Source organism: Phaenicophaeus curvirostris, chromosome 1, assembly GCF_032191515.1.
Source record: "Phaenicophaeus curvirostris isolate KB17595 chromosome 1, BPBGC_Pcur_1.0, whole genome shotgun sequence".
In the NCBI taxonomy this organism is placed as follows: Eukaryota; Metazoa; Chordata; class Aves; order Cuculiformes; family Cuculidae; genus Phaenicophaeus; species Phaenicophaeus curvirostris.
The window spans coordinates 115308415-115335043 of NC_091392.1; the positions used below are offsets into that span (position 1 = coordinate 115308415).

General features: G+C 36.2%; 1 protein-coding gene across 1 annotated transcript in view; it reads right to left on the bottom strand.

Moving 5' to 3' along the window:
* Positions 1-26629, bottom strand: part of BRWD1 (bromodomain and WD repeat domain containing 1) — a 52893-nt gene that overhangs the window by 14474 nt on the left and 11790 nt on the right. Inside the window, exons 12-33 of the mRNA XM_069871528.1 lie at positions 25724-25764; positions 24110-24208; positions 23304-23454; positions 22613-22747; positions 21122-21250; positions 19645-19870; positions 19026-19211; positions 18191-18374; positions 17235-17325; positions 16204-16344; positions 14079-14164; positions 12937-13132; positions 11810-11926; positions 11573-11680; positions 11080-11204; positions 10890-10972; positions 10327-10438; positions 7310-7371; positions 3239-3394; positions 2827-2947; positions 1147-1272; positions 430-505 (exon numbers count right to left, since the gene is read on the bottom strand). Of these exons, the coding sequence (XP_069727629.1) occupies positions 430-505; positions 1147-1272; positions 2827-2947; positions 3239-3394; positions 7310-7371; positions 10327-10438; positions 10890-10972; positions 11080-11204; positions 11573-11680; positions 11810-11926; positions 12937-13132; positions 14079-14164; positions 16204-16344; positions 17235-17325; positions 18191-18374; positions 19026-19211; positions 19645-19870; positions 21122-21250; positions 22613-22747; positions 23304-23454; positions 24110-24208; positions 25724-25764 (2751 nt within the window). The remainder of the gene's footprint in view (positions 1-429; positions 506-1146; positions 1273-2826; positions 2948-3238; positions 3395-7309; positions 7372-10326; positions 10439-10889; positions 10973-11079; positions 11205-11572; positions 11681-11809; positions 11927-12936; positions 13133-14078; positions 14165-16203; positions 16345-17234; positions 17326-18190; positions 18375-19025; positions 19212-19644; positions 19871-21121; positions 21251-22612; positions 22748-23303; positions 23455-24109; positions 24209-25723; positions 25765-26629) is intronic.

A 26629-nucleotide genomic window follows, 5' to 3' on the forward strand; every position in this document is an offset into this window, starting at 1 on the left:
GCATTTATGACGATGAATGACAATTTTTACCTTAGAAATAACCAGATGCATATAATATAAGATGAAAGATGGCTCTTGAAGTATTTGTATTGCATTGCTGTATATTAACACACTGCAGAAATACAGTGCCAGTCGCAAAGCACAGAAGAATTGTTCCAATTGCTGGCACACAGTCATAGTACACAACACATTTCATGCACTTCTTAATGAATATTGACAACTCAAAATTGTTTTAAACAAAGCATCTCCTCACATCATTCCTCGACACTGACAATATATTCTATTTTTATATTAGCTATGTAAATGTATAATTATACACAAACTTCTCTATAAAAATAATTTAGCAATGTTACCAAAAATATTTGAAGGCTGGTGGCATTTTCTTACTACCATGCATTATTGGAATTATCCACAAAAAAAAAACCTTACCAGATCAGTATCAAGATAATCTTGTTCTTCATCTGTTGTACTACATAGTTCAAAAATGTTTGTGCAGTCCTGATCACTGTAATACAATTAAATCTGTTACTGGAATAGCAAATGTATAGCTATCACTTCCTAAATTAAACCCAGCCTCATCCAAAAGCTTCTCATAAACTGGAACTAAAAACTAAGTATAAAAATCACAAGCTGACTATAATACTTGCAAAGTTATGTCTGAAAAACTGCTATTCTGGGCATTTCAGAAGAAGTGAGGGGAAGAGCAGGAAATGAACACTGGGGATTTGAAAGGGGCCTTCACACTTGATATACTTGCTAGAAAACTGCTAATAAATAAAATAAACATCCCAACTGAATTAAATCAGACAAGCTCCAACAGGGACTTCTACACATGTGGTAGAAGAGCACAGAACTTACTTTATAGGTTGAGCTACTCTCATGTTCAGTGACATTTTGATACTACAAAAATCAGTGAATGCTACTAAGGGAAAAAGTTAAAATGTCTCTATGCTGAATATTTAAGTATTTCTCTGGTCAAGATAATACTCAAAAAGAATTATACAACTGTCCTGCAGCATATCGAGAAACAGTAAGAAATCAAAAGAAGCAGGATTCACAGCAAAGAAATATTAAGACACTTTTTTAATTTCTCCCTGTTTAAGGGCATAAGTATTCGAGCAGTATTTAGATTTAAATGCTACTTACTTGATAAACTTTAAGAGCTGGGTAGTGATCTTTTTTGCAGCCCTAGCAATGGCACTCCCAGGTTCATTGAAGGTCCTAGCATTGCTTTCAATATATCTTACTTCCCAAACCAATGCAGAGATTCTCCTTAAAATTAAAAAACATTGTATCTTTAATACTTAGCTGAAAAGCTTAAAAACTGCAAACATTGTCTCTTAGTAATTTTCTGTCCACATTAGATTAAGACAAACGTCCTTTGATTTAAATATCATTAGCTCAGTCTCAAACTTTCCATTCACATGGAAAACTGAAGTACGTGTCTATGTGTATATATCCACCTCAAGGAAGCAAACCCAACAATACGCATTTTTGGTCACTCATTTTTCAACTCATTATTGATAACTAATCTCCATAAAGGTTTGTGAAACTCTAGCACACTTTCATTCTTAAAATTAAGTTAATATGACTAGCCAAATAAGCACCAGCATTTTTTAACCACTGATTTATAAAATATCCCTGAAATAATACTGAGGAATATGGATTCCCTGGATTCTTTAAAAATGCACGCATTTTCTAAAAAGCTTACATTTGACATTATTCAAAAAGGAGGGGGGAAAGTACTATATAACCACCAATATAAATTACTACATTTATTCTTGAAAGATCAGAAGTTGCTTGTCACAAAGCCTTTGCAACTGGAACACAAGTTGTGTAGTATCTTAGTAATTCTTAGATAACAAACACAAGGGACAAGCAATAAAAAATGAGAGCAACAAAACTCTTGGTTTTTAAATTTTTAAAGATATCTTAACTATGATGCTTTTTTCTGTTATCCCTTGCTTTGAGGCCAACTGACCAGTAAAAGCAGTGTCCTCTGAAAAATGAGATTTGTAGAAACTGCTACAAATTAAAATTGTAACTTCACAGAAATAAGCTAGCACAACTACATCACTTCATTTTTATCATTTTTCCAATTCCTTATAATTGTGAAACAGAGATGTCCCAAGTTTGCAGTTCTTCACCTACAAAATTTCAAACTATTTCCAAAGACACCATTTCAGTCTCGTGTAGAAAACTATTAATGTCTCTTCACTGTATTTACAGACACACCGAACGCTAGTCCAGATGAAGAACAACCTTAAATTTCTTTTGGAGCTATGGATACTCAGCACATCCAGCAACTAAGAACTTTATCATCACTACACTTAAGTTTCTTCCCTCTTTCTCTACTGTAAGATTTTACCACCTGTGTCTTATATTGTAATATTTAACATTTCACCTCTGCGTTTAAGATCGTTTCTGAAAAAGCAATAAGCACTTTAGAGCTTAACTCTGTTCAATTCCAAGGTAACTGAAGTACAGCACTTCAAAATCTACCTAAGGTCTCCAGCACTGAATTAACTTAAATTTTTTTCAGTATTTCTCAAACAAACAATGTCAGTGTTTATTACAACTCTGCTAACAGTACCAATATAGGCTGAAATAAATTTCCTTAAGAACGAAGAAACCAAATAAAAATGAATATAACATTCCAATTGCCAAGCACCAGAGGCCTGCCACAAAACACTAGAAACGCTGAATTCAGGTACTGGACTAGGGCTTCTCAGAATTCTTGTAAAAAGAATAATTATTTTTCTTACTAAAACAAGCTTAGATCTTCTCAAGACCACACTGTCCCTTGCTTCTCCTGCTAGTACTAACCTGTAAAATCGGTTAGCCAGTCTTGTCCGAATAGTGTTGAGGTCTGTTGGATAAGCAATCACGGTACAGTACTTAGGATATGTACACAGGTCAACTGGACCAGCAAAAGCTGCTGAAATGTCTGTTAAAAAAAAGATTTTAAAAAAGATTAAACTATTTCAAGGCTTGTATGCACATGACAATTGTGCCACGTGTTCAATTGCTATGTATAATCACTCTTGATAAAACCAACTATGTTTAAAAATATAAAAATCTCAGTACAGACAAACAAAGAACTGCACGTAAAAATGTGTCAACACTTACAGTACTTCAACACAGGGATTTTTTAAAGGATGCGATGGATATTCCAGAGACATGTTTATAAATGTAATGTCAGGAGAAAACTACCTAAAGTTTAGATTTACATGCTCACCAAGAGTCAGAAGTTGATCAATACCACTGATAATCCGTTCACATGCTTCATCACGAGATCTCATTCCCCACTCCCCTTCTTGGGGTTTGTATAGTAGCTTCTCCACCTCTTCAAAAGTCACAGAAACACTAGCTCCTAATTCTTCAGGCTGATGAACTGAAGAGTGATAGGAAATAATAAAGGGTAAGAAGTGAGAACCCAAACCAACAAGATGAACTATTAAGTACTCATGGGTATTAAATACTTACATGCTAGTAACTAAAAAAAAAAAATATCTTGAAGTGGAGTTTGATGCTAAGTCTATGGGGAAAAGTACACAAAATTCCTACAACAGCAAAGATATCCTTTATTCACGTATTCTGCTGTTCTGAACTTCCAGAAGACCCTGTCTGCGCCTTATCTAAGCACTAGACCTAAAACACGACTTGAATTCAAAAGAGCCGTTAATACACTTTGGTTTTAAATGCATGCCCTAAATCTCACAGGATTGTAACCTAGTTTAGCGAGCTAATTAGTGCCTTCAACCTTTAAACACATGCAAAATAGGTAATATACTCGATTACTTCCTTCAGGATGTTGTTAATAAAACAACTGTGATATTTTAGGACTCGATGACCCCATGGGTCTTTTCCAACCTGGTGATTCTATAATTTTTAACACTATTAGAAATATTTGTTTTGAACACAGCAGATTGCTTTGAAAGCAGTAAGAACTAGTAAAAACATGAAGCTGTGATGTATGGTTCTATGGAAACGGTCACACTTCCGAAGACTAACGCAATCTGGCTAAAGCAGAATGACTGGATTGATAACATGTGATCCCTGAATATCTTCCCCCCTCAAATCCACAGATTTAGTTTGTACATCTGCAGTTTCTGCAGTTGCATTGTTTTTGAAAAGCTAAGAGTTCTTCATTTCATATGAGCATTTGAAAAGGAAGGAAATGAAGGTTCCTGATCAGACACTGTGGGAAGATCACTTCATGGTGCTGATTAGGACAACAGGAATTAGCAGATAAATTACTTTTTATTAGCAGATAAAATTCAACATGATAAAGTATGTAGGCTTATAACTAGAAACTAACAGTAAGAACTTTGATTAGCATCCATGCGTCTTTCCATTAAAAAGGAAACTAAGGAAACAAATAGGGTCCTTGTCAGTGCTACAATGACTGTAATCCATGAATACGTTGCATACAAATCTGAAAAAAACATGTTAACTACAACTATTGCAGAGAAAAAAAGCCCAGGCTTTAGCAGGAGAACTTTGAAGTTTATGAAATGGACTACTTTTTCCTCTGGTTCCATTGGGTTAGGCTCAACAACACAAAGCAAGATCTAGTTCTCTGTTCATTACTGCATTGACCAGAGCCTCAGTAGTATTTGTTATCCACTGAAACTATAATAAGCTGTTCTTCAGGAAACAAATGAGTAAAATACAAAAAGGTGCCAGGAAAAGCTGATAGGGTAGAGGTGACTCACTTAAATGACCCTTCCAACCCATCTTCGAGCCAAACAAATTCTGCAACTAAACCTCCTGAAGACAGCACTAAGAGGAAGTGGCAAGAAATGATTTTACACTTACACACAGCTGTGTCAAGAACTCTCATGATACCTGTTACTCCACTGCGTAAGTGTCAAAGAAGGATTTCCTCTTGCAGGAAAAACAACTAAGCAGAATAACTGACAACAAAAAACTCTGTCCTCCTCAACATGCGTGTGAAGATCTCTGCTTTGTGCTCTTTGTAGCGCCCTAGTACACGTGACACACAAGACTTGCCATAACTCCTAGCATATTATCCACATAGAGAGAGTGCTACTATATGGCCAAATCTTGAGGTCACAGAAAGCTGGACTCCAAGGAGGGTTGCAGTGCTTACAGTACAGGTATAGACAGTTATTATATACAGTGGGCAGTCCACTACAACAGTGGTTTAGTCAGTAGGGTACTGAAAACTTAACTTTCAGGTCTATGTGCACCAGCTTTTCCTAGTCTTGGGGTCTGACATCTGACACTGTTCTTTGACAATCATGAGACAAAACTTATGGTTGCAGGATGTAACAACTAACAAATTAGAATTGCGACCTGCCAGTTAGTCCAATTTCAGTGCTCTTCTCCTCTCATATGTCTTAGTAAACTGAATGAAGAAAAAAACTTTTGAGACAAGAGTGGTAAATGTGAAGTACAATTTCAATCTGATCTGTAAGTCATTCAACTGACAAAAGGAAGAGAAAGCAAAGGAGGAGTTTAACCCCCATTTTATACTATATTGTTAACATAATAATGCTTTCTAAAGATGCATAAAACCTTTCTGTAAGAGCCTGACATCCTTACAGAGTGCCATTTTCTGCCTGGAAAGCAAGGTATTAAAAATGAGTTCTGAGTTGTCTTCAGACAATTTTTGTTCTTTTGTTCTTGTCTAGGGGCTGCTGTGGTATTTATCTTCGACTTGCTTAGAGGACATTCTTCTCAATTCTTTGAACTTGCCCATAAAAGATACACTAGCTTTTTTTGTGTGTGTGTGTCCCTTCCCAGTTCTCCCATGGTAAATAGCTCCTTGGGTCAATCAAACCTTAAGCTGTTAACATGGCAAAGTAGCAACAACTTACTAGATGAAAGAAAGAAATTAGTTTGCTTCTAATATAGTCAGTAAATTATAACTTACACACATAGTCCTATGCACACTTAAATTAGCACCTGTAGGATGTCTCTGCCATTACATCACCAGCGTAGCACTTTCAAGAATTCTAGTTCCTTTATGCTATCAAACTTAATAGGTTGAAAACACTACTTTTTATATTTCAGTCCACAGGAGAATGAAGTGATAATACATACAGTGATATAAGCAGCTACTTAAATCGTACTACACAGCATTCAGAAGAAACTGACATAAGTTGTCCTGTAACAAAATAAACTGTTAACAAAATAAATCCTGACTTAAGTCCATCTGTAAGGCTTCTCAGCCTCTAACAATAATATGACTGTCTCTCAGTGACATCTATGGGAAGCATTAACCAGTTCATGATGAGTAAGAAAAGCTTCTGTGTGTTGAGAAGAGACAGATGTTGGTGATGGGAAAATGGAATGTTTCAATTAAACCTCTGTGTCTGTGCGTGCAAAACCAAAATCCTGCCGCTTACTTGTTTTCTATAAACTAAAATGTATTAAGCTTTCAATTTCACACTCTGATTTCAGACTGTTCTGCAGAATTTCTTATCTCAAGATATGACTGCAGCAGCCAGCTAACACTTACGAGATTAGACAGTCAGGTGGCTACTGAGAACATCTGCATGCATACAATATACTCATGTTTAAGAAAAAAAATTGCATAAGCCTTTCTGGTGTTTGAGAAACAAGCTCACTCCTAGCAAACGTTATTAAGAAAATTAATACCTTTGACAGCTTATTCAGTAACTACTCCCTCAATATTTCACAAACTGTCCTCCCTCCACCCAGCTGGTACTGACAGGCACTGGAAAACTGAATTACGACAAACCAGGAATCCAACTGTTTCATTTACAGTTACTTTGAATTTCTACAGCAAACATTATAAATTGCTGGTTTTAAACTATACGCAGCAATAGACTTACTGACTGGAAACTATTTTATACATACTCTTCCCTCACTACATTATACCATAATGTATTGTAACCAACTAGTTTTTTTGAAACTTGGTATGATATGAAACTTGATATTTGGAAATAGCAGGTTTTGTTGCATAAGCTGAAACCACACATGTAAAGTATTTCCTTCAAAATTGCTCTGGAAGAGGTAAAGAGAAAACAATAAATATAGGTATATTCAAGGTGTTTCACCAAATCTGAAGCAATACTGTCTTGAAGAACAGTCCTCCAAAAATGCACAAAACCACGCTGCTACAATTTAAAAGATAAATACTACCATATCAGTTCTACCTGTTAAGTAGATATGCACAATGGAGACTGTACTCTGATGGCTTAGTGGCAAGAGTCACAAGATACGCAAGAATCATATAGGTCCACTGTCTGCATAAAATGAAGGAACTGGAAACAGGCAGAAGCAAATTAACTGGTTTAAGTGAATTTCTACCTACCATTATCAGGAACTGGTTCCATGTCCCACGGGCTAAGCTTTTCAATTTCACCATTGTCCCATCTAATTCACCAAGTCAAAAGAGAAAATAAATAATAATTTAAAACTATCTTGACTCAGAAGTATTCCCTCCAAGCATATTTAAATTGCAGCTGATATTATGTATTAATAAAATATACAGTATAAACATGCATATTAAGTACAGCACTAGCTAGCAATCAACTGTCACAATGCAAAAAGGAAACATTCTTCAGAATAAATTTCAAAATAAATCTGTGCTGTTGATTTTGGCTGTACACAACTTAGCTAATATAAAAATCAATCTTATAAAGCCTGTATGAAGAAGTTGCAGAAAAAGAATAAGCACTACACTTCGAAAAAGAAGATAACATATAGGAGAAGGTATGAGAAAACACACACTGAGAAGAGGATTTTTTTAGCTAACCACAACACTGGTTGTGTTAGTCCATGGAATGTTTCAGAGAAAGGAATAACAATATTTGGTATATTCCATTTTAAAAGGCATTCCACATTATGATAAAGAAAAAAAAATGCGTAAAATGCAGAAACTAAGTTAAGTAAGGACCAAGACGAAGCAAAGGCAAACACAGTTGATGGTGTCTGCTCACTCTGATACTTAGTTATCAGGTATAAACATAATTTTGAAATCTCTCCAAATCCTACCACATTTGAGCAGACTTTTACATGTTTTTAACAATGCAAAAAATACCAATGCATTTTGGTATTTCAAAGATAAGAAATCATAAAATGGTTTAGGTTGGAAGGGACCTTAAAGATCATCTAGTTCTAATCGCCCTGCCACAGGCAGGGACAACTACCACCAGCCCAGGCTGCCCAAGGCCCCATCCAAGCCAGCCTTTAACACCTCCAGGCATGATGCAGCCACAGCTTCCCTGGGCAACCTGTGCCAGTGTTTCACCACCCTATCGTGAAGAATTTATTCCTAATGTCTAATCTAAACCTTGCCCCTTCCAATTTAAAGCCATTCCCCCGTATCCTATCACTCCATGCCCTTGTAAAAAGTACCTCCCCAGCTTTCTTGTAGGCGCCCTTCAGGTACCAGGAAGGCCGTTTTTAAGGTCTCCCTGGAGCCTTCTACTCTCCAGGTTAAACAAGCCCAACTCCCTCAGCCTGTCCTCACAGCAGAGGTGCTCCAGGTCCTCTGATCATCTTTGTAGCCCTCCTCTGGACCCACACCAACACTTCCATATCCTTTTTCTGCTGGCGATTCCAGAACTGGACACAGTACTTCCGGTGGCATCTCACGAGAGCACAGTAGAGGGGAAGAATCCCCTCTCTCGCCCTGGTGGCCACACTTCTTTTGATGCGGCCCAGGACATGGTTGGCTGCCTGGGCTGCAAGCACACGTTGCTGGCTCATGTTGAGCTTCTCGTCCATCAGCACCCGCAAGCCCTTCTCCACAGGGCAGCTCTCAATCACAGCATCCCCCATCTTATATTGAAACTGTGGATTGCCCCAACCCAGTTGTTGCACTTGGCCACAGAACCTCATGAGATTCACACAGGCCCACTTCTCCAGCCTGTCCAGGTCCCCTTGGATGACATCCTGTCCTTCCGGTGTGGCAACTACACTACTCAGCTTGTTGTCATCTGCAGACTTGCCGAGGGTGCACTCCCCTGGTCCCAGTGCAGATCCCTGACAGACACCACTTGTCACAGATCTCCATCTGGACACTGAGCTGTTGACCGCTACTCTCTGAATGTGAACATTGAACCAGTTTCTTGGCCACCAAACATTTCACGAATCAAATCCATATCTCTCCAATTCAGAGAAGGATGTTGTGGGGGGGATCATGTCAAAGGCTTTACAGAAGTCCAGACAGATCACATCCATTGCTTTTCCTGTGTCCAGTGACATGGTTACCCCATCATACAATGCCACTAGATTGGTCAGGCAGGACTTGCTCCTGATGAAGAAGCCAAGCTGGCTGTCTCAAATCACCTCCTTTGTCCTCCGTGTGCTTTAGCACAGCTTCTAGGAGGATCTGTGCCAACTCGATCAACTTAACGCACTACTGGTCCAATTGGACCAGCAACTTGTATCTTTGAAACTGTTATTTGAAGAAGCTATACGATTCTGGCATAAGTCCATTCTAATTGTACTTCATAATCATTGTATTCCTGTAGGCATTTTTATGAATACTTCCCAACCAATTTCCTTTAGTATCTGTTTATTTTTGTCCAATACCTTTTTAAACCTGCTAATACAGTTTCCACAGCCTCCTGTATAAGTGTATTTCCAAAGTTCACTATCTCTAACATTAAACAACCCAAACTCTTTTAAACCAACCTCGTAAAGACATCAACATGTACTTCTAGTAATGTCACTACAGAATTCGGTAGAATAATAGTTCTCTATTCACCTTGCCTATTGCCTTTATGATTTTGTGAACTATGAGTCTTTCACCCCTCTCTTCCATATGAAGAGTCACTTTTTTTTAGCCTTAACCCACAAAGCATCTCATACATACTCTCAATCATTTTAGTTGCCTTTCTCTGTACCTTTCTCAAAGTTATTACATCTTCCTTTAGACGCTGAGACCCTAAAAGCATCAAGACATCAGCACAACACAGCATTGTGAAGCAGTGAGCAATACTGTTTCGTACTTGATATCCTTCCAATGGAGGCCAACACTTGTTTTTTGCAGCGGCCACTGCACACAGAGCTGACATTCTGAGAACTAAGAACCTGAACATTTGTCTTAAGCTGAATCTACTAATGAGCACAATGTCATACGAGTATGAAGGAAACTATTGTTCCATCAGATGTCTTACCTAACATACCAAAACTGCACAAGTTGTCACAGGTTATTACGTATTCACATTGTGCTAGACTAGCAAATAGAAAACATTAAGAAGTGACAATACCACCAGTAAAACCATTTTAACAATTTATATATTCTACACCAATAAGCCAGCTATGTAAGAGGCAACGCACACTATTAACATTAGAAGCATAAAATCTTTTTACACTTACTTAACACTGTAACATTGGAAGTGACTGTCTGGATATTGAGGCTGATACGGTTCTTGGCCCAACACTGTCCCAAACCACCATGCATCATCAATAATGGATCGAAACCTGTCAGCTAGAGCAAAAAATGACTGCTCAGATATTCTACTAAGAGAAGTTGTTTAATTATGTTTCTTCTACATGCAAACTTTTGATCAACGTATTGCAGTTTAAAGTTTTAAACACACCGAAACTCAGTAAAAGACAAGATAACTTATTACACAAAAAAAATATATGTGCTAACATCTAAATAAGTTTACTACTTAGCTATAAAATAAGAGAAAGGAACAAGAGAGTCTTAATATATGTTTTGAAGACTGTAACTGTTTTGAAGACTGTGGTAATCCCTCCAAAATGCTTAGTATAGCAGTTAATAGGCTAAAATTTCTGATGGGCAAAAAGACTTTACCTATCAGAAAGTCCTCTGAGGTTACAAGCAAGTAGCATCTAGCATCTTCAGCAATTAGCCAAGGACAACTTTTTTTTTATTATTTCAATCATTCAGTCAGATACTTAAAGACACTTACAGGCTTGCCAGTTCCTCTGCCGTGCTTCATCATAGAACTGACGTAATATAAGGAAGTCGATTACATCTGGCATATCATGGTATCTAGATAAAAAAAAACAACCTTTCATGTGTGTGCCTTAAATCTTTAGGAAAAAGCTTGAAAAGAAGTATTGTAAAAATACATTTCAGAAAAATGAAGAGGCACATACCTGATGGAAAATGATTTGTCTGTATGTTTTCCAGTAGCATGATCTATAAAGGCAAGCTTGAGGCAACACAATGTGGGAGGACCAACTTCATATCTAATTCCAACAATTTTTACCAATTCCTGATCCTACAGGCAAGGACAAACAGTTTCAGCAAGTACTGCCTTCTGGACTATGCACAGAATTATTAATTTAACATTAGTTAACCAAGCACATGCATTGTACCCACATCAAAAAGAAAAAAACATTGCAACTATATTTGAGATGTCAGTGGAAGTCTGCCAGACTTGGCAATTTTAATTCAGCTGTTTATACCTGGGCTTCCCAGAGGTAAGATGGTCTGGTAATCGAAGACATTTTCCTCTACTGTTTCCAATGGGAAATGTTACGGGAACCAGCATAACATCACAAACCAAAGTTCTGTGAATGGCGTAATACAATTCTTCATTCAAAGACTACTAGAATTGAACCCATAGTAACTCCAATGCAGACCTACCCTAAGGACTACTTTTCTCCACGGTTCCTTGTGTGGATTCAGTTTATAAATGTTATTTCTTCTGACTGCTTCAATGTAAGCTTCATGTCCTTGTCGGAAATATATTACCTAAAAAAACCAAACCACACACAAAACCCATGAAAAAAATACTCCAAACAGTAAATGTTTTCCTATATTTAATTTCTACAATAACGTTAGTTAACACAAGCATTTAAAGACTTAAACCAACGTTCCTACCTCGTCGCCCATCTGAGGAACAAAAGGAGACCTTCGAAGAGCTGTGTCTGTTATCCAGACAGGAGGATGCCAGTCATAAGAAAATTCCAAGTTTACCGGTTGTGTTGCAGCATTAGCCTTCACATTTAATACAGAGCAAGATTAGGCACAACAGACATACTGTTGACAAGACATCAAACCCGCTCATCCCATTCTAATCTGGCAGACAAAAGCTTAACTTATAAAGGACTAATGTACATTTCCAAAATGTATTAGCAAAATTCCTCCAAGGCTTTGCCTGAAATGTAACTTTTTTCTGTAGTACTACCGATAAGAATTCCTTTCCTATATGAAGATTTGAGTGAGCAAGATTACTATTATGCAGGTCTTCAGAGAAACAAAGTTTTGCAACTCAGATGGCATTCTCAATGTCCAATTAAAAATCTATCAAGCTGCAAGAAACTATTGGAAGATGAAAAATTATGAGAGGTATTGCACAGCAAATAACCGTATTAAAATTACTCCAAAACCATCATTTTCACAATACTTGGAAGAAAGTGTAAGGATGGAGAGAAAAACATACTAAAATTACCTCAAAGATTAAAATAAATATGCTTGGCCCTTTATGGTAGAAAACAGCTAATACCTACTGTAACTTTAAACAGGATAAGTACTTAAATTAACTTAAAAATGTCAGTAACTTAAAAAAAAGAGTGATTATTGTAAATTACAAAAGAAAATTTAAACTCAAGTATAAATGGCCACCATAAATACAGTGACCATACCCCTCAATTTTTCTAAAATATTTAAAGTTACTTAAAAGTTACTTAAAACCAGACAGTTTAAAAGGGTTTTAGTCTAATATCCTATACATTTATTTAATAATCACGTTTCTCCTTTGATATCAGTAATCTTGAGAGTCGTTTTATTTGAAAAGTGAAAATTACTTCACTTGGAATGAAGATTCTTCCATACAAATCAGCAGATACCTGCATGGTCTCAAGTTAGTTAAGGATTTGCTGTATGTATTGATGCCAATATCCTTGTCCAATGGCAACAATATTTAGTTTAACAGCTTCCAGTGAAGAGGCCTAAAAATCTAAGAGAGAAACTTACTAAAGGGTGAGAAGAAGAAATTAATCATGTACCTCCTCTTGTTTTTTTGGTTTGGGCTTTTTTCTCCTTTTTCTTCTTCTTCTCTTTGGAGGAGACAATTTCTCTGCTGATACTTCATCTTCTGAAGTACTGCAATACCTGATAACTTTCCGTCGAGAAGTCCGTACAGGAGGTTGTAGGTTAATCCCTGCATCAGCAATCCAGTCGGAATATCTACTTGAAGAATCACTGTCCACAGTCGATGCAGTCAGGGAAAATGCAAACACAAAACCAAGTTGTCAATATTTCAGAATGCTAAATTATCTCAGATAAGTATCTGCAGATATAGGTCACTGCTGAAAGCACTACGAAAAGAACTAAAATTACTTTGACCTGTTGTAACAATTACTTCACTTCAAGTTTAACAATTTTTGGAAAACATAGCAATTCTAAGCATATTCTTTCAAAAAAAACCCCAAAAAACAATGAAACAACTTAACTACGGTGAATTCTAAAATCAGTAATTTTATTCAATAAACATGTGCAATGAAATTCTGGACTAGTTAAGAGTCCTCCACAAAGAACACAATAACCTAACACTGCTTAAATCCTTTAAAGACAGTTACACAAATCTCAGTTACACATGCTTCTCTCTCTCTCTCCATTTTTTAGTTCTACTACAGAATTCTTGAAAGAATATCTAAGACTAACATAGTAAAATGATGAATTTATCTGTAACTTCAATTTTAGATAAAATTATAATCTTATCAAAATAAGGACTTTTTATTTTAACCAAACATTTTTCTAAGAGCAAACAACTGACTTCTGCTGCATTATTAGAAAAAAAAGCCACAAAAACCCAAAAAAACCCAAAACCCCAAAATAACAAAATAAGCCTGAAAACCAAACAAACCCCCTCACTCCTCAAAAACTCAACAGAACAAAACACACTATAAAAAATGTTCCAGACTATCTTCTTTCTCCTTGCCATCAAGCAAAAATGCAAAATGACTTGAAACTATAAAGACAGAAATGTTTTGGTGAAATGGAACACTAAGTAACAATGCAAAGCATCACTACAGTACCCTACATACCACGTACGAAGCACAACAGAACTTCCATACAACTTTAAACTTGCCAAACTTCAAGTAAAACTCATTACAGTAAAAGCTAGGATTTGTTTGTTTGCTTTTACCTAGAACTATCATCATTGCTTTTCTTGTCACTTCTCCACTCTTCCTCTTCATCAGATGAGCCAGAGCCCTCACTTTCTTCGGCTTCCTGAATTTAAAAAAAAAAGAAATGCAATCAAAAAAACCTTTCTCACAGCATGTGTTCTAGGGTTTTGAAATACAAAACAAATTCTTCATTCATGACTGCTCATGAAATGTTGTTAAAGTGGGAATAAAAGCAGCTCTTTTTAATAGCTGATTTCAACTTAACTGATTAACTTCAGGAGCGCACTATTAATCATTAATTTCCACATACTCACTCACATTTTATTAGCCACATGTGGAACCACCTGCTGTAGCTACTCTTCACAAAGCAACACTTCTATGTCCCTACCATGTGACAGTTGTATTTTTTTCCTAGTCTAAGGGTAAAGTCCACATCGCTTGTCAGAACAAAGTGGCAGGAAACATTGATTCCTCCACATTCCAGACTCACAATGCTGTAATTAGTTCACGTAAAGCACACAATAAAATCTAGCTCACTAGAATTCAAAAGGAAGAATTTAAAGACTGTAAAAGGGAAAAAAAAAATCAATTACCATCACACTTCCCATCCACACACAACATGGGTTACAGGAGTAGCATTTCTGTTTGGGTTGGTTTATTTTTTAATTAATTACAGAAGCTTGAATCAGGTGATTTTTCTGATTTCAGTATCAACTCATTGACCAAATACTACTTGGATGTTCTGGGTGTTAATAGGCATATATTTAAATACAAACCCAAACAGTCATGACATAACAAAATACATTACAACTTAAGCAATTTCCTGATTGTGGTTCAACAATTTGTCTGCATTAATTTCATACTTTAGATGGGTTTTCCGTAACTGAAATGCCCAAGTATAACATGTTGTTTATATCAAGTGATGCGTTGTCAACCAAGAAAGAAAACAAGATTTAACTCGCAACTTGAAGTTCGATACAGTTTGAATTAGTGCAACTGATTATTTGTTACTTCCAGAGTAATACAATTAACATTTCTCCCCCAAGATATGGGGAGAGTATGTACACATACAGTGTACAGGATGGACAACATTCACTAAGTTCTCTTTTATCCTACCATTTGTAGAATTAAAACAAACAAGAACCAAAAACCCCATTCACGAAGCTTAGCATCTTACAGTATTATTAGTTTTAGCATTCTTAGATCTAACATAACTTCTCAAAAAATATTTAAAGTATACTACATCTACTACAGCATGCATAACTTTAATAGCACTTCGTGTGCTTCGAACCTGTCAGATGCCAGAAGCCCCTTCTGCACTGTTCCCAAAATAATTAAAACTTGAACTTTCTGTTTTAGTGATTTATTGTTTTCAAACATAAATTCATTATTAAGAGGCTAGGAGAAGACAGTCCATTTCCGAAGAACGTAATTCTTCATCTCACTTACAAAATTATTTTACTTCCTGAACCTCTCCCGTTTTATCACCATTCTTGCTTAACAAAGTGAGTGACTCGCCCAACAAGTCTGACACTCTCTATTCCTTCCACTTCTGCCCCCTTCCCCTGTTTGAGAATATTTCCTTGTGTGCAGTGCAAGGCAACTATACTTCAAGCAGTCCTACCAATGACTCACAGCATCCAATAACAGAACAGTCAAAAGCTCCTACTACCCACTCCAACGTCCTGTTTCACACCAAGCCAGGACTAAGCCAGGATGCGCAGGACTGTGCAGAAGACAGACATTACCAGGCCTTAACAACGCTTTATTAAGAACTATCAAAATTTCCAGTTTTAAGTGTGTGCACAGATTTGGAAGGTTTCTCACACAGAAATAATAAAATCCAAACCTCACAGCAAGCCAACCTCAGAAACGTACATCTTTTTTCTGCCTTGGACTGTGAATTTGGTTTTGAAGTTTCTCAGCAAAAATAGTTCAGCCATTTATTAAATGACAGGAAAGACTGCCATTATTAAAGGAACAGATAACTAGGTTTGAGAAGTGGCAATAATAACGCTTACAGAAATACCTTTCCTGGTAAAAGGGTGGTTTGTTCTAAGAGAGAAAAGGCACATTATTTACATGAAGCTTCACTTACTGAGGAACTCAAGTTCAAAAGACAGAACTTGGAAGAGAACTTACCTGCTCTATCAAGTCAAAGCAGTCATCTCTTTCGTCATCAGAAGACTCCAGTTGTTCAATATTATTCCGTGTTCTGTAATTGCGGTATTTCTGTCTATGCAGTCTACGCTTCGATTGTATTAATGAAGACTCAGAGTCACTCTAATTTATATATGAAGTGAAAATAAAAAAAGTTACACAGAAGCATATATGTGGCAAATTTTTATGGAGATGAAAGGGTGGCTAAAAGCACCGCTGAATGTAAGAACTGAAACAGCCTCATCACATCACAGACTGATCATGCCAAAACTCTTTTTCACAATAAATAATTTTCCTCCAAGTAAATAGTTCTAAATTTGCTGCCCTTTATGAACTACTGTAAGTGACTGGTCCATTGACATTACACAATAACTATATTCACAGAATTAAGTCATTAGCAGCCTGCAATGTGCAATTCTGAGAGAAATCTCTGACTCCCCCCAGCAAAGGAGATCATGCAGTAGAATCCTTGTGTAAAACTGTTTTGTACAGCACGACACGGTGAATCAGGCCGCTACCTTACCCAGACAGTACAATAACAAATTTTTCCTTCTTACATATCTCTTCCAAAATAAAGATAATGAAAAAAATCACTCAAAACAGGGAAAGTCTGAAAACGTTGCCTCACATACAAAACATTTTTGTCTGAAATACAGTGACAAGGGAAAAACAATATAGCCTATCTTTCTTCAATTACAGGACCTTGAGCATTCTCACTTGCAGGTCCATGATTCTTAACAGTCTTTGAAATTGTAACTGCAGTAAAACCAGAGGGGCTGAAATCAAGCCTGCCTTCAAAAATTACTACCAAATACTTCGGCTGGAAAAAGACAAGACTTAAAGCAAAAGCAAGAGTTGTAGGTATAATCAAACCTTGTCCTGCAATAAGTGGAAGCTCAATTAGTAGGAACCTTTGTCAAGACCATGCCTTCAGAAATGTCTGCTTTCATTTTTTTAAACCATGATTTGTCCCTGGGTACAGAATGACCATTTTCCTAGAAGCTGCTGTATACCTTTTCCAATGACTCAAATGACTTCTTCTTCTCTATTGCATAAAGGTCTCTCTCTTCCTCCCCTTTTCCAAGTCGATAGTCTTCCTGCTTCCTACAAGAAAGTAATGAAAATCTAATTCTACATCTGCTTTGACAATGCTGACAAGTTAAATAATGCCTTCTCTTTAAAGGATCTATCTAAAAAACCCTAACACCTAATTCTATTCATTGTTAATTTCAGATATTATTATTGTTTAAACACCTATAAAATATGTCCTTTCATTTCTAGAGAGAACAAAGATGATGGGTATTAAGAAAATCTTCCCTGCAACTATCCGAATAGAATGAACTTTTTCAACTCCATTTTTAATCCAAATTCTTCCCTTTGCAATCATTCTGCCATCCAACATTAGGAAAGCTTTTTAAAACTTCAAAGACGTGGCACTGCATATGGCCATACCACCAGAAAGATATATTTAGCTATCAATTTTAATTCTCCTTTTCACAGATGCATACTGATAGTACTTTTGAAAGCAGCTAAGTGTTTTAGCATTTCAACTGCTCAGTATGGCTTCTGCGCCTAACGCATCACCCTCAAAGTCTCACAGAAGCACAATCTCTCCAAAACCTTTCATCACATAAATGAATTTAACCTATATCGCTGTATTTTGGAAAAAACAAGCATCTAGGTAATCTAGTTGTCCTTTAAGATAACTTGAAATACTGAAATATAAGAGAAACTTTCAGTATTAAACTCTAGAAACTTTCATTTATTTTTATTGGATGGACTTCACAATAGAAAGTTTCTAAGCACAGCTGACTATAAAACTGAACTATTTCAATTTGTACCACATATCTATTTTAGCTTCTAAGCTGAGCTTAGATTTCAGCTTGCGTATGATGGCACTAGATTTAGAAAAAACAACATAATATGTTCTCTCTAGTCGTATCTGCAGTCCAGTAAGCTGTCTGCAGACCTGAATAAGCTTGGCGGTATTTCTGGTACAACAACTCTTCGTCTCCAAGCCTGAAGATCTCGCTCAGTAGCCATTTGACTTCGTGGGGCATTCTGATGCATCTGACGCACACCTTCAACTTGCCCACTACGTCGCAGACCAATATTGGGAGGAGACTGGATGTCTAAACTTGGTCTTCTAAAAGCTAAAATATACAAACAAAAACATTTTTTTCCAGACTACACAGAATAGGAACCTTGTTTCTTATTACTACAAAACAAAAAATTTACGCTTTACATGTTTATATCTTGTAAGTATATTACTAGTTATCCCCTTTCAGGAAATAATCTATCTTGTAGAAAACACAGCAAGATCACACATATGCTTTCAAAATGGTTATTTCTACTACTATTTTAATAAAGTGCAATTAAGTACAATGTGACAGAGGTGTTTTTTTGAACTATTTCAGGAAGCTGCAAGGTTAGTGAGGTTCTAAAAAGCACTTCTGGAGCTGAGCTTACATACTTAAAACTACAAGGACACAGATAAAAAGAGCGTCTGGTTTTAATTTGTAAAGAAGAGAAAGTGGAACTCAGTTTGAATAATGCTAGAATACTGAATTCACAAACTTTAGAGAGGAATAAATGTAGCCCCTGCAGGTGTCATTCGACAAATACTAAATGTATAGCGCTCTACACAAAATATCATTAAACCTCTTTAAGAGGAAAAGGGAAAGGCTTTGTTTTGTAAATTAACTACAGGAGCAGCAGTGTTTTAATGAATAAAAAGATGCCAACTAGACAAAATAAAAATGGAGATAGAACCATTACCTAAGAATTTATCAGCAAGTACTAACCTCTTCTGGGTGTTCCTTCCCCATTTTGCGGGCTACCTGAAGCCCATTCTTGATCGGCTGCAATTCTTTGATCTTGTTGCAGCTGTAATTGTCTAATCATACCGTCAAGAATGCTGGGCTCCAAGCCTTGTTCATCCTGATAAACCGTCTGTTGGCCTATAACTTGTTCAACCACTTCTCCATCACCTTGTAAATAAAATGAATGGTTTGAGTTAACTAATTGACTGTACCAAATTACCTAATCTCATTGTTCACACTACAGTGAGACATGCTCTACAACTAAAAACTAAACAGGTTTCCATCCTTGAAATGAAGAATGATCTACTTATTCTGAAAGAGACATTTACAGAAAGTAGCACTCACAGTTCATCCATGCCAGTACCCACAAAAATAATTAAAAAATCCATTTGAGCAATCAATTACTACTTCTCGCTTGTTTAAAATCATATTCACTGTGGGTCCTTTCAGCATGTTTTGTGAGCATAAATACACGACAGTTAGCATGTGAGAAAATGAAAGCATTTTCAAATTGCCTGTGTCAAATCTACTCTGTTGCCATTCAGAATCAGTAGAATAACTCTAACTTCTGGATGTAGGTCTTCAGTGATACTGTTCTTACTTGTCGCTACATAGCCAAGCTGCGGAATCAAATGCTCATCTGCACAATTCTCTCTTCCAGGCACCAGCCTTTGATATTTGGTTGGATGTGGGTTTCCATCCACATCTACTAAGAAGGGAGGCGGCATGAGATGAGGAGCCTGTTGAGTTTGCTCATCTAGGACATAATTGTTAGAGTCTCGAATAAGTGGACGATAGTCAGTGTGGAAGAACATCTGATCAGGAATCTATAAAGAAATGAAGTTTTTTTGTCATCAGTTTGAAAACAAGAATACGCTGAAGAGCAGAGAACAAATGACACTAAAATATCTAATATCTTCTTACACATAAAAGAAAGGGAAAGTTGTAAATAAGAAGAGTCATGCATAGCTACAATTAACCTGTATAGGTCTTGCAGTACTCATTTCTGAAAGCAGATATGCAGTCAACAAAATACTTCTAGAAAACAATAATCTAAGGTAACCTAAAGCAGCAGCACTGCTTTACACTTAAAATACTTCACATCTCATTCCAATTTCTTTTCACATCATTATGAAAATTTTCCATGCAAGGAAATAATCGCCTACAGTTCAGCATAGGCTCTCAAAGTTCTTTCTTAGTCATACAATGTCCACCAGATTTTTTTTTTCTGCAACTGAAACAGTCTGTTAAATCCATGCAGCCAAAGGAAAAGAATTATACAAGTATTAGATCAGTCAGAATCTCCTAGAAATGATAAGCAAGATCAAGAGAACAAGTTTCAATTTCAGCTAAGAATACAGAGCCTGATGAACAAAGAATTACCACTGCAACTTAAAAAAAATGAGGGGGAAGTGAAGAAAAGCATAGACCAAAACTGCACTTGAGAGTTATTTAAAAAAAAAACAAAACAGAAAAGCATTTGTTCTTTAAAAAGAAAACAGGCTAATAAATACTTTGGTTTTTTTTAATCTATCCCCTGCACATTTTTCTGGCATTTCAAAACAAAGTGTTGGATGAATAATTACTTTTGCTTATTTTAAACAAACTACTACAGTAAATTTTGTTTTGAGTAAGGAAAAGTCCTAAAGAACTGCAAGTTCTAATAATTGAAATAAACCAGCAAATTACTCTTAACATATAATCTGCTTACGCGTTAACTAGGTATAGTGCAATAAAGTTTGTAACACATACCAATCTTTAAACACTTAGCTATTTTCAGTGGTTAGAAAGAAAAGCAATTTCAAGGTTGAACATTCAACATGTAGATAAGCTGGCTGGAAGATTAAGAAGCATTCCAGAAAAGTTCTTCGGAGCTACTCCCAAGTGAATGTTAAAACACTGGTTGCTTCTGCTGAGCCAGGACCATTCATACAAGAAAACTCAGACATCAAGGAACTCATTATATTTAGAATCTGTACCATAAAAAACTCTTACATATGTTATAGAAGAATGAATGTAGCTAAACTAATTTTATTAGAGCTGTTTATTCAAGTTTCTAACTGAAAAGCTGAACTTACCTTTTCATAAGGCCTGCTACAGCCAAAACCAAATATCAGTAAATGCCCATGAGAATCTGTACATGCAAAATGCTGTCCATCTGGTGAAAATTTACAGTCAAATACAGCACCATGTCCTTGGCCTTCAATCTAGATGGAAGAAAAGAAACTCAAGACTACGTGACCAACTTCGTTCTGAGCAAAGAATAATGCAGCATCAGAAATTAATTACTCTATCAAAAGCAGTCATACACCCTCTAAATACCTCTATTAAAGCACAAACAACCTCATTACTTCAGTTTACTTCTTTTCACCTTGACAGTCCTGAATCATGCAGTTTTAAAAAGATGCACTAAACTGTCTGGAAACTTATTGTTAACGAAAAAGCAGCTTTTTGAGGCTTTTCAGCTCCTAGTATACTGCTTAAAAGTAAAGCACAGTTAATACATACTCTCATTTTGTTAAAACACTTTCAAGAAAAGCACAGGGAAACTTAAAGCTAAAGAAAATAAAAATCACTTCACTATTGAGTGTATCCAGGAAAAAAGAAAAGATTAAAAAATATGAACACTGGATCACAACTTAAGTCTCAAAGAAAATAACTTATTTTAAAGTGTTAATCATGAGCTGTCAAATGGGGCAAATGTCATGGGAGCTCTCAAGAACTATGTCAACCCACTAACACTTACAGCACAAATAATATCATTTGATACTATCTGAATTTGATATTATTTGAATTTGACAATTGAGAATACAAATATTTGTTCATAAGGCTCTTGAAATGATAGTCTAAACCAGGACCTTTCAGTCTTTTCAATGGCAACTCATTTCAATTAAGGAAGAACAGACAAGATGCAAGAAGATCTTTAGTAACAGAGTGGAAAAGCCCTGGTGTCAAATGTTCACAACACCTCACAGATCAAAAAAGTCCTGATCAACAGGTAAAGTCTGAAGAGCTCAGACACTGACTACGATCAAAGTAAAGTTCCGTTCCTCCATACCTCACCATCCAATTGCAAATTCTCAACAATTCATCTTGCTTGTCTCAGAAGCTTATCAAGACCTCCCTGACCAAATTAAACGCAGAAGCACTACAGAAAAGTGGCAGTGGCAGGAAGTAGGGAATACTCTCGCAGAAGATCAGTAAACTAACTCAGCTTAGCAAAAGGTCCAGTGACAGGCACCCGATTTAAGGTAGAGAATGGAAATGGGAGGCTGGGAGCACACAAGAGAGGCAATCCTGCCTCTCATTTTCTGACACATTAAGCTGCTAGAACTGGGTTCTGGTCTCTTTGCACCTACAGTTACAATAACCAACAAATTCAAAGGCAAAAATTCTAGACAAAAAAAAAAATCATATGTTTTGCTTGCTTGGGGTTTTTTGGTGGGTTTTGGCATTATTTCTTTTCCAAAAGGTGCCATGGCTGTGCATGTTGGTGACAATTCCTTAAATTAGTATGTAAACACAGTACTGTGTGTTGAGAAAAAAACAAAGTTTAAAAGAAGTCTTACCATGTTAAAATAATGCTTTGTTTTCGTGCCTTTGGTAATGTCCCATATAAAGATATTGCCATCATGACCCGCAGACAACATTATCCTGGAATCAAAAGGATGGGTCTCCAGGACAAATACTTCATCCGCATGCCCCTAGAATTTAAAATTGCACATCACATGCAAAGAAGAGGACATAAATCCACATCAACAGGATATTTACGATAGAGCCTAAAGCACTGTACTGTTACACCCCTATCAGCTACCTCCAAACATACATGGACTTTTACGAATTTCACAGTCTATCTGGGATGCTACATGTTGCACATGAATAGGGAAAAACACCAGGCAGCCAGAAAGACCAAGATTCCAAAATTCTGTAATTTTCTAGGTTCAAGCAAGAAGTCTGGATATATGAAGTTTAGCCAAAGGACAGGGAACTATTCAGTGGGCAACTATGTTACTGCACAAAAATTTTTATTTATTCCATAGGAGAGGCAAGTTCAACACAGCAGCTAGGGAAAGAACTGTTCAAACGCAGGAGGAAGCAGCTAGTTTTGGTTAAAAAAAAAAAATCCAAAAAAACCTACACTTGCTTTATCATTCATACATACTTCCAAGACAAATGAGATCCGATTATGTACTCAGCATGCACATGTCATTGCAATTCTAGAAAGACCATCTACCTCAAAAAGCAAGTAAAATTACATACCACCAAGTCATGAAGCAATTGCCCTGTACAGGAATTCCAAACTTTAAGCAGATGATTATTTACAGCCGTAACAACATAGTTATCATTTTGGTTCCAAGCTATCATGGTTACTTTAGGCTTCATAAATTTGTCTTCTTCTGAACATGCGTCACTAAAGAGTTAAATAGGCACAAGATATGTTTAGTTAGCCCACTTCAATCTTGAAATACAGAAAAATAACCTGTTTTCCTATGTTAATAAACAGACCTGGGAAGTTGAGTTAAGAATTAAATTTGTTTTGAAACTTCTGTCCATAAACTTCATTCTTTTTGGAGCAATCAACTATAAAGTTAATCTGGATTTCTAGCACACTTATTTTATAGGACATGATAACCTCTTTCCCATTTGAGATGCAAGAGAAAAAGGCTTTTCTTTTTCATAGTGTCTTATCCCTTCTATAATTAAGAATTCTACTAAACTAAAACTGCTTCTTCTGTGATGTTTCAGGTGTTTGACTGAAATCCAGATAGAAAAGATCTATTGCACCTCCTGCTAACTTTTTTTCCTGAACAAAGGAAATGTAATTAATTTGGCACAGTGTACATTTGAAAGCTATATAAATATTCGTGAATATTTCAAACACAGACTAAAATTTAGCAACTTATTACATCACCATAACACTCATTTCGCACACCCCCAAGGAACACACTATTTGACCACAATATTCATAAGGTTTGCACTAGTTTGAAGTAAGCATACTGGTGAGTTTTTCAAACTTTCTGACTTTACACAAGAGATTTAAAATAAAAAGACAACACTTCACCTACCCTGGTAACCGATCAGACATATCCAACAAAATACTCCTCCATTCTGCTTGCTCAAAACGCCAGATTCTAGCTGTTCCATCTCTACTGCCACTTATGAACCTTGAAGAGGTTTTAAAAGATTGTTAATTCATCTTCAAAAGGTTTTAAAGTATATTCAGAGTTACACACCACCACAATTTAAAATATAACAATGAAAGACTGATAAAAGTGAAATCTTCCATTAGTGTACAAGAGAACTCTTTACAGTTACTCATCCAGTAAACTTTCTTGTGACAAGCCCAGGAAAGAGTTTTTCTGAGCTGAAAAAGGGAAGTTGACAAAACATGTAGAACAGAGAAGCAAGTTCCAAGTTAAACTCAATTCACAACTTCATAATCAACTTCCCAATTACAATACTTTAAAGTATTTTAAGCAATCCATTCTGAAGTTGTAGAGTATCAAATACTGAAGTAGAGGTGAGAACAGATCAGCAGGGCAAAACCCAAGATGTGCATAAAACCCAACTGTGCATAAAAGAGAAGACTGCCAGTTTACTTTAAGATAGGAAGGTGTAAACCACAGCAATTCAGGCTTCCATTTAGCTGCTGAACTATCAACGCAGCAGAACGGAAATTCCTGAAGAGAGGAACTGAAAGACTGTAAAACATCCAGAGATAACCTCCCTAGGCCAGGAATAACAACCCTGAGAAAGACAGGTTAAGTAACTCCCATAGAAAAAGTCTGCGTGATAGGTATATAACGACTGTGCTCTGATTTGTTATGATTCATTTTAATAATAATTAAAAAACTTTAACATCTTCTGTGGAAAAAGGTAACCAATCAAAACAACTAAGTTTTGGCACTGCACTGAAAAGTAATCCACACAGGGAACATGGATGGAGCAGTGCAACATGATGGTTCCAAAGACAAATGTAATTGCAGAAAAACACATTTAAAAGGCACTACAATTGAACGTGAATTACTAGCGTTCTCAGTCACAGTTACCCGGCTTTCAATATAAAAAAAAACCAAAACCAGCCGCAGCTTACGGTTGTGGATGTAAATCCACCCTGAAGACTAAAATCCACATCTTCATCAGTGACAGGGCAATGAGAGATCATTTTTAACTCAACTGTGTACCAGAAGTATGTGCGGAGTCTTACAAATGGAATTTACATAAGGCTCCCTCCATCCCCAAGTCAGTTGTGAAATTCTGTTAAATCTAATTTCCTTAACAAAGTAACAGTAGGCTAGGAAAAAAAATAATGAGAAGGACTAAAACTTCTTTTAGACCCTTTCCATTGCATTTTCCCATTTCCTATTTTGATCCAATACTTCCTTAAACTGAAAGGAAAGCAGGGGGAAGAGGAGTTTATGAAGCCTTGACTATATCAAGTATGTTAAAAAGTGGTAACATTCCTCTAGGTAAACAAAAACCAGTCCAAAGACACTGTCTAACAAAGATTAATAGACAGCTGAAATTAAACTATGCTGTCCTGCACTAGCTCAAATTTCCTCTTTGAGTTCTAAATTAGCAGAATTTTCTTACTAGAAGTCTCCATGTTAGAACAATAACACATTCTTAATTCCAAAATAAAGTCTTATTTTTGCACATTTGAGCATCTTTCAACATACCTATCACCACTGTTTGAAAACTGAATGCTGTCAACTTTATCCTGTAAAGAAAAAGTACAGTTTGTTTGAAATTGTATTTTTAAACAGGAAATACAGCTTTCACAAATCTGAGCTTAGCAAAATCTGAAAAAAAAAATGCACATTGTATCATTTCTAACAGTTTTAACTGCAAGGTGAACCAAGTCCAAAAAATACTTAACAGTACTCACTAACCATTAATGCATTTAAAATACAAGTATTTTTTTAAAATTACAACTAAATATGAAGGAATGACACAATGAAATAGTTGTCTGTTAATTACTTGGCAGCTCATATTTGAACATATATTCACAATATCCTGAGCCAACTAGAACTGAGAGGAAACTTATTCCCAATCCTACTTATACGTTTTTAAAGAAATAAACTATTAGTTAATATCAGAGCAAAAACTCCAGGAGAAGTAGATAGCACACTCAGACTGGTTTATCTTCAGAGCTGAAAGTCTTTTCTATGCACAAAGTAAGTATTAATCAAGCTTTATCACTGTTCCACAAATGGTTAAAGTCAGATTCAAACATTAAGGCAAACAAAATGAAGATGAATATTTTAAGAGATGCCCTTGAAAAATCTTTAAGGATATCTAAATTCTTGATAGTAAAACTACAGATTCTTTGCATGTCAACTGCTAACAAAAAGTGACTCAACCTTCAGCACATCAAGCCAAGCTTCCATTAGTTCCCTAAGACAGAGTCTGCTTGACTACGGTACACAAATAAAAAAATAAGAGTATTTTATCTAAGAAGTTCTTTTCCTAACAAGTATCAGTTATACCAAGAAAGCAAGTAAAGACAGACAGCACACATCACATAAAGCACACAGGGAAACAATGGCAAGCAAGCTGGCTTATTACTCAGGAAGTATGAAGTA